Source organism: Argentina silus, assembly GCF_951799395.1.
Source record: "Argentina silus genome assembly, chromosome: 11".
Taxonomy (NCBI): Eukaryota; Metazoa; Chordata; class Actinopteri; order Argentiniformes; family Argentinidae; genus Argentina; species Argentina silus.
In genome coordinates this window covers 8,471,450-8,480,336 of record NC_139665.1, presented here as the reverse complement: position 1 = coordinate 8,480,336, position 8,887 = coordinate 8,471,450, and the positions used below count along the sequence as shown (strand labels likewise).

General features: G+C 46.1%; 1 protein-coding gene across 1 annotated transcript in view; it reads left to right on the top strand.

Moving 5' to 3' along the window:
• LOC310812313 (Krueppel-like factor 13) overlaps positions 1-8,887 on the top strand; it is a 16,846-nt gene extending 7,959 nt beyond the window's left edge. The window contains exon 2 of the mRNA XM_083680817.1: positions 4,197-8,887. Coding sequence (XP_083536943.1) covers positions 4,197-4,540 — 344 coding nt within the window. The 3' untranslated portion in view covers positions 4,541-8,887. The remainder of the gene's footprint in view (positions 1-4,196) is intronic.

The following is an 8,887-nucleotide window of genomic DNA, read 5'->3' as shown; positions in this document are numbered from 1 at the left end:
CGAGTTTGATGGAAAGCACTTACTAATAGAGGACATAATGTCCTCCCTGGAAGTCTGCAGGCACACCTGTTTGGCCCTGATGGTATTTAACGACCCAAGTCACACACACACACACACACCCACACACACGCACGCACACGGTAAGATCAGGTATGAGTCAGTGCCACTCAGTTGTACTTTCAGTTCTCCCACATAGCCACGTCAACGTCTTCAGATTGGACCGTTTAGTTCAGAGACTTAGTCTCTGAATAGCATGAAGGCCTCCTACAATCCTACAGGGTGAGTCAAACCTACCCTACTACAACCCTACCACCTCTCAGTGAACCATGGAGGCTCTGTAGGGGTGTAGGGGTGTAGGCTGTGGGTGGTGGGTTGTGACCCCTTGATGAACCGAGTGAGGGCCTCAGTCACATGGGCGAGGGTAAATGAGGATGTTTACATAAGACAGTCACCTGTGACATAAGGCTGAGGGCTTGGATGGAAATTCAGCTTTTTTGGCTCTGGGTGTGCTGTGGATAATGTAGACACACGCACACACACACACCAACGCTCACACGCTCACCAACGCACGCACACACACTCACTCACGCACACTCACTCATACTCAATCACACACACAGACGTCTGATGTAACAGACTCGTATTGGAAGTGGGTCAGTGTCTTTGTTTTAAGACTATCCCCATGTAATGCTTTCCTGATTACCACTCCCTTTCTGAGAAATATTGTGTTTGAAGAAGTGTGTGTGTGTGTGTGTGTGTGTGTGTGTGTGTGTGTGTGTGGCATTAAGCCTCAGAGAGGGCACTTATCATGTGACCATCACTATGCCTTATCCTACTAGGAACTCACTCTCAGAAACACATGAACACACACACACACACACACGCACACACACACACGCAGGGGCACACACGGCAAAGACGTCGGGTCTGGACGTATTTGTTTGTATTTGGCATGGATCAGTGGCGTGCCTCCTACTGTTCACGTTATTGTGTGTTTGTTCTGGAACAATCACTCCACTTGACTCTGGCATCCCCCATTGTTCCCTCTAACAGGACAACAAGGGCCGTTTAAAGAGATCTGCTGGTTCCATCCCCATCATAACGACAACACCGCTAGTATCAGGTTACCAAACAGCCAGCCAACCCAGTGTCGCGTTACAAAACAGTCATCCAACCCAGTGTCGCGTTACAAAACAGCCAGCCAACCCAGTGTCCCGTTACAGAACAACCAGCCAACCCAGTGTCGCGTTACAGAACTGCCAGTCTATCCCCTGGCACTCGTGTCCTTATGTAAGGTTTAGTGGTACTCTGTAATTATGACAGGAAGACATAAACTCATAAGCCTGTTTTGATTGAGGCAATTCCCGGTTGTTAGCTTTGATTGTTAGTTGTTGTGGAGCCAGTGTGTTTTAAGGGAGGGGGGGAGGGAGGTCTCCATGTATGCTGGAATAGTCCAGAGGGCAGCACATTTCTCAATGTTATTCTCTCTCTGGCAGTGCATTGACTTGTGAGGTCTTGAGTCTGACCTACTTTGTGTTGACGAGGCCGAAAGTAAGATCGTAAAAACAAGATTACTGACAGGTTGAGGAAGCAAGGAGATACTCCATAAACAGAACTTGAGCTTGTTGTGTTCTCTGTGGCCTCGCTCGGCACAAGGAGCCATGTTATGGCACTTGATTTTCAGTGATATCTCAGCCTGCTGCACTCTCCACATTACTCACGTGCACATGCATGCACACACGCGCACACACACACTCGCATACACACGCATACACCCACACACACACACGCACACACACACACACGCACACACACACACACACACACACACACACACACACACACATGCGCATACACACATACACACACACACACAGACACATACACACACACACACACACACACACACACACACACACACACACATACACACACACATCCCTGATCCAGTGATCCACCTTCGATAGGCTGTTGAATATTGAAGAGGTGAGATCTGTTACCCGGACTGCTGTACAACGGGATCTGTTACCCTGGCCGTTGTTGTTGCGCTTGCTACCTGGAACTATATAACGATGACTCGTGCTTTTGACTCACCTCAGCGGTTAGTCAGACTAGGGTCTTTGTCTTGGTAGGATGAGTCAAGTGTTCCCAGGGCATTCACCTTATGTTGACTGACTTCTCAAATGAACGTTGTAGGCTACAGTTGTGTTTTTCCTTTGCTTTTGTTATACCAAAGACAGCTGTTGACTGTCGACTTGTTGACTCACATAGTTTGCGCCTAGTTTTTCCGAGAATCGCTGTTTGTCTACTCCCACGTGTGTTTGATACCATTTCTCATTCCATTCCGTTTGATACCATTTCCCATTCCATTCCGTTTGATACCGTTTCTCATTCCGTTTCTGTGCATTACAATGAGCCCGTCCTCCGATGTCTACCTCCACCGGGCCTCCCCTGGTCTCCTCCTTTGAGCCTGACTGGAGGGGAGTGGGGGGAGGGGTGGCTGGGGGACAGAGAGACCTAGAGATTCTAGCAGAGCCCTGCTTGCTTGCTGCTGGCTCGGTCCCTAACTCCTTGTAACCTAGTGATGAACGAGGAAAGGGACCATGTTACCCTGAAGAATATAAAAGAAGAATAGTCCTAATTAAACTAAGTGTGTTTCTCCCCCGTCTGTGTGTAACTAACTGTGTGTCTGTGGCAGCGTATTATGTTCTCCACTGTCGCCCTCAGGGACAGCCTACTTGGTAGGAACCTTTAGAATGGAGGTCTTTGTTCCTGGTTGTTTTCTTAGTGTCGCACTCCAGGACAATATGTCTGGGTCAGTGTTTTTCTTTCTGATATGTAAAGCCCGTATCACCTGATGTGGAGATTATATGCGACGTGGAGTAGTGGAAAAGTGCTAGCGCTTTGTTGTCTACCATCTGGCCCACACTGGTCATGTGTTAAAACTGTTTTATAGCCAGTGAAGGGGGGAGGGGGGGGGGGGGGGTAGGATGGAGAGATGGGGGGAGGGGGGGAGGGTGTAGTTTCTCTTGTAGCGTGTCACTGATAGTTGCGTGCTGGAATGAGAACGAGGAGTGCTATTTCAGAGATCACTATCATGTGGGGACCTACGTGTGTCCATTGCACTGTAAGGATAAGGCAACCTCAGCAAGAAAGTTATGATACTCTACTGTTGTTATTTAGAGGTTTGCTAATTGCTAGTTTGCTGCCTTGTTGTGAGCCATTTTGGTCACGCAGTAGATTATGCTAAATTGCTAACGTATGATTTGGAGCCCCATTTGTTGACACGCATTTGTTGCTGTAAAAAGACAGTGATATAATATTTATGGTCATGGTTGGTGACCTTTTTTTTTATGGTCATGGTTGAAGTTTTGTTTGATGAAACAAACGTTTTAATATGTCTTTGAGACGACATCAAAAGGCCACAACATTCTCACCAGTGCTCACCATGAAATTGTAGTAATTGCAGATGCTTTGGATCTGTCTATAATGTATCCATTTTGGTTTTCTGGGTGTGTGTGTGTGTGTATGTGTGTGTGTGTGTGTGTGTGTGTGTGTGTGTGTGTGTGTGTGTGTGTGTGTGTGTGTGTGTGTGGATTTCGTGCAAAGGTCATCCTAGGGTCAGCTCACAGTTTGTTTTGACTATGCTTTGGCTGTATGCTTTGTGTCGTTGCTGTGCATGACTAGTGTATTTGACGAGCTTTAGCTTAGTCCAGTTGGGATTTGTGTGTCATGTTCACATGAAAAGCATGCATACAGTCGAGAGGATACTACAATCAATAAGCAAACATTCTGTTTGTTTTGACCAGGCTTTGGGCTATATTTTAACAGTGTAAAAAAACAATCTTAGCACAGTTACAAGTGTTATGTTCAAAGCCAGATTCTTCAGCACACAGGCGAGGGAACTTGACCTGCTTATCGCCATGAACACGCCTCCATTTACCGCTATTCCGTCCTCGTGAGCGCAGACGGGACAGCACTCCAGTGCAGTGGTATTTTCACCTGTTACCACCTACACAGATTGCCAACATGCCTGCGTTTGGACTTTGCTCCGCTTGGCGTTGGTTGAAAATAGAGCCCTTGATGTGTTTTGTCTTGTTGTTTTGTCACTCACTAGTCTGTCTGTGGTAGAATGTGTGTGTGTGACTGTCCTGTGTCAGAGACATTGATCCAGGCTCTCCATGCTTGTCTTTCAGGCGAGCGCCCGTTCCCCTGCACCTGGCCCGACTGCAACAAGAAGTTTGCCCGTTCTGACGAGCTGGCGCGCCACTTCCGCACCCACACCGGGGAGAAGAAGTTCGGCTGCCCGCTGTGTGACAAGCGCTTCATGCGGAGTGACCACCTGATGAAGCACGCCCGTCGCCACGCCGACTTCAACCCGGCCATGCTGAAGAGGCCGTACGCGGGCGCGGGCGTGGGCGTGGTCACGCGACCGGGCTCCCTCAGCGACTACAGCCGCTCCGACAACTCAAGCCCCACCCCCAGCCCCTCCCCCAGCCCCTCCCCCAGCCCAGCCCTCAGTCCCGCCAACTCGCCTTAAAGATTAAAAGGGTAATCTGGGATTCTAACAATAACCGAGCGGTCACCCCACCACTTCTTCTTTTGGTAAACAGCTAAGGGGTGGACCTGGAGAAATGGAACCACTCTCAGATTCATAGACGGGGCTATGGATACAAGGACTGACTATCCATGAGATCATAACGATAGTTTCAACCATGTTATGAAGCTATATACTCCACCTAAACATTGGGAGTAAACCAAGCTTATATATTTTAGGTTCTGATGGGCTAAGACTGTTGAACTAAGCTCATGAGGCATCTATAAGTCATATTCTTCAAGAATCAGTGGCTATATATCATCAATGTAAAAGTAAAACAATGGATGTACCAATCTCAGATTGCCCCTTTAAGCATCCACCCCGCCCACTTTACGTCCGGACACACCCATAAGACACACCCACAGTCTTGTTGAGTCTTTTTACCATGTTGGTGGCCGACGGAATGGATTCTGTCCAGGGACTTGATGCCCTGCCCCCTACTCTACTCTGATCCAATGGGACTAGGACAAGACCACAGACACTCTGACTGGCTCTTGGGTCACTATCAGTCCTTTGACTGGACCCAGTGTTTGAGTTGGGCCAGTACCAGCACCTCACATTTTCTACAGCTTGACTACCGGCACCTTGAATATTCACTCTAAAAAATGAGCACCGGTATTCTCAAATTTGAATCAGTACCGCCACCTTGAAATGTGTTCCAGCACATTCTTCATTCCACTTCAAGCACTGATTGGGCCCGTCTGAATAAGGATCACTCTGTTATGTTTCTGTTGCACAGTTACCTTTGCCAATTCTCTGCTTGCTGTTACTGTACGTGATGTACCGGCCTATTGTGGTGCAATCTCTTTTAGAAACTCAACAAAGACAAAACAAACATTGCTTTTTTCAACGTCTATATTGCCATGGTATACAGATGGGCATGTACAGTGCTGCTTGAAAGTTTGTGCACCCTACAGCGATGGTCATTATTTTTGTATAAAATATTAAAATGAACTTATAAAATCTTTATCTAAACCCCAATTTGTAATAAAAACATTCCAAATAAAGGACACAAACAAAAACATATGATATATTTTCATTGTTTATTTAACGAAAGTGGTTTATTTAACAGAAACTCTGATTTCATGTGTGCAAAAATATGTGAACTTCTTCAGTCAATAGCTTGTGGCACCTCCATTAGCAGCGATAACTTGGAGTAAACATCTCGTATAGCCACTAATCAGTCTCTGACTCCCTCTGTTTTGATCCCTCTGTTTTGAGGGATTTTTGCCCACTCCTCCTTACAGAACTCAGCCAATTGAGTGAGGTTTGAGAGGTGTCTGGCATGAACTGCCCGCTTCAGGTCCTGCCACAGTATCTCGATTGGATTTAGGTCAGAACTTTGACTTGGCCAATCCAAAACACAAATCTTCTTTCTCCTGAGCCATTCTTTGGTAGATTTGCTTGAATGCTTTGGATCGTTGTCTTGTTGGAAGACGCATTTTCAGCACAGCTTTAGCTCCTTGACTGATGGCTTGACATTCTGTTCAAGAATCTCCTGGTATACCTCAGAATTCATGGTTCCCTTAATGATGTGGAGTCGTCCAGGTCCAGAGGAGGAAAAGCAGCCCCAGATCTGGACATTCCCACTACAATGCTTGATGCTTGTTTTGATGGTAGGCAGTGTTGGGTTTTCGCCAAACTTAGTGGTTTTGTTTGTGACTAAAAAGGTCAATTTTGGACTCATCTGTCCAGACAACAGACATCCAGAAACCTTCAAGCTTGTCCAGGTTGTCTCTGGCAACGTTAAGACGGGCAGTTTGGTTCTTTTTTGACAGCAGAGGCTTCTTCCTAGCAACCCTCCCATGAATGCCATTTTGATTCAGTGTTCTTCTTATTTTGAAGCAGGCACAGTTATCTGAGATGCAGCAAGGGAGGTCTGAAAATCTGTAGATGTTATGTTTGCATTGGCTTTTACCTGATTTATTATTTTTCTTGTGGCTCTAGGCGATATTTTGGAAGGGCGTCCACTTCTAGGCCGAGTTGCTGTCATGTTAAATGCTCTCCATTTCTAAATTGCCTCACAGTGGACTGATAGAGGTCAAATCTTGTTGAGATGATTTTATAACCTTCCCCAGACTGGTGTCCTCTGAGATCTCCTTTCCTCTCGGCATGGTGTGTTTTGCATTCACCTGTATGGGTAACACAAAACTCACCAGGTTTCTTTTCTCTATTTATCACCCTAAAGATCTCTCCTTTGATTGGTTCATTTGGTACCCAATTATTTACCCACCTGATTCTACTCACCTACTTGATTTAACTTGGGGTTCACTTATTTTTGCACCTGCACTAGTTTCTTCATGATTTAGTTTTTCTACTACACGCATGATTTCCTCTAAACAAACATATGGAATTGGTAAATATAAACCTGTTATGTCAGATAAAAACTGGTTCTGATTAAATAAAGATTTCATGGTAAAAACTAAAAAAATCTATAATTGCACAAGGGGTTCACATACTTTCAAGCAGCACTGTATATTGGTTCTTGTCTAAGCGTCTGGCCGTTGTTGTTGTATTTAAGTTGCAGTTATCTAAAGTGAGATTGAACTGGATCTGGATACTAATTCATATACACCTCAGGATTTAATATAAAACAGGTTTTTTTATCCACTGCACAATACAAACATCACTTTAAAATGAAATTCAACCCTGTGTTGAAGTTTCTGTTCTGCTCAGGAAAGGCCTTGATAGCTTGAAAGAATTCAAACAAAACACACACACACACACACACACACACACGTACATACACACTCCTTCATTCGTAACCAGTTTGTTTTCATATATTGTGTATGGAGTGGTAGGTAGGGATGTGCATAAAGGGGTGTGTGTTGTCATGGAGTGTGAAGGAGTGTGTGTTTGAAAAGGTGTGTGTGAAGTTTGATGACGGTGTCTGTCTGCAGCGATGAGCTTGTGAAGGAGATGAAGAAACAAATGACGTAGTGTCATGAAATGCGGGTGGAGAAATAAGAAGCATTAGCTGGTATGAAGCTCCATCCCTTCAACAGGCAGTATCTACTGGAGACAGAGACACAGAGGGCTGACAGGGAGGGGTGAGAGTCCCGTAGGAGGCTGTATAATGTAGTAGGCCACAGTAAAAGGCTCTGTCCTAATCAGCTGGAATGGAGGAGCACCCAGTGAGGTCATACTGGAAAACCCCTCCCATTGTTGTTAATCGCAAGCCTCACCCTTCTACCCTAAACGAATGACATGGAAAAGCTGGACATCATGTCCATGTGAACCAGGGGGAGGCTGGTGGAGGTAGAAATCGGAGGATGGGCTCATTGTAATCCATGGCATGGAATGAGGAATGCGATTTCTACCTCCGCCGGCCTCCACTGTTGTCAACGGTGTAGACAAAGGCAGAGTGAGACACATCAGCCATTAGTGTTCCCTTGATCCTCACCTGAGCTCTCTGTATGAAAAGGTAGGAGTTTAGCACTAGAGAGACCAGGCCCTCTTTCCTTCATACCCAGGTGTAAACCAGCCGTTTCTGGGACACAGAGTAGAGGAGAAGACAGAGAGGAAGCACCATAAAAGCTGAATACAGTGTTCGTAACATGGCAAAGCCGAGCGGTTTCCTGTGCCGCGTCGAAAATGATTCCCTCTGTGGTGGTGCTCTATTTTCTCCTTGACGACTGATCTGTCTCGATGTGATGATGCGACACGTTTCACAGACGGGGATGTGGCAGTGTTTTGATGTCTGTTCCAACTGATCCCTCCAGGCTGTTCTTCATTGGCTGTTCTTCATTGGCTGTTGGTCATTCAGGCTGTTGTTCTGTCTGGGATTCACAAATACAGAGACAGACCCAATGCTCAAGCTATAGCAGTGGAGCAGCTGGTGGAGGTAGAAATTGGAGGACGGGCTCATTGAGTGGACGGAGGCATGGAGTGGACGGAGGCATACCTGTAGTATCAAACACACGATACCATTCCTCATTCCTTTCCATGTGTTACAGTGAGCCCACCCTCTGATTTCTACCTCCACCAGCCTCCCTTGTTCTATAGCCACATAGGCATTTGTGTGACTACAGGGTTCAAACCAGGGTCTTCTGCGCACCACTAGACCATGTTAGCTCACTGAGCTAAGGGTTAGAAACATGGGAATCACCTAATGTTCACTTTATAGCTTCTTATAGGCCCTTACTGTAGATTCCAGAATGCAGTGGAATGCATTACCTCAACATTACTATCCTTTTACTGCTGCTTTAACACTATGTCATTATCATAAACAGACTCTGGTCCCTCGTAAACACCCTATCTGGGCCAGGGGAGGCTGGTGGAGGTAGAAAA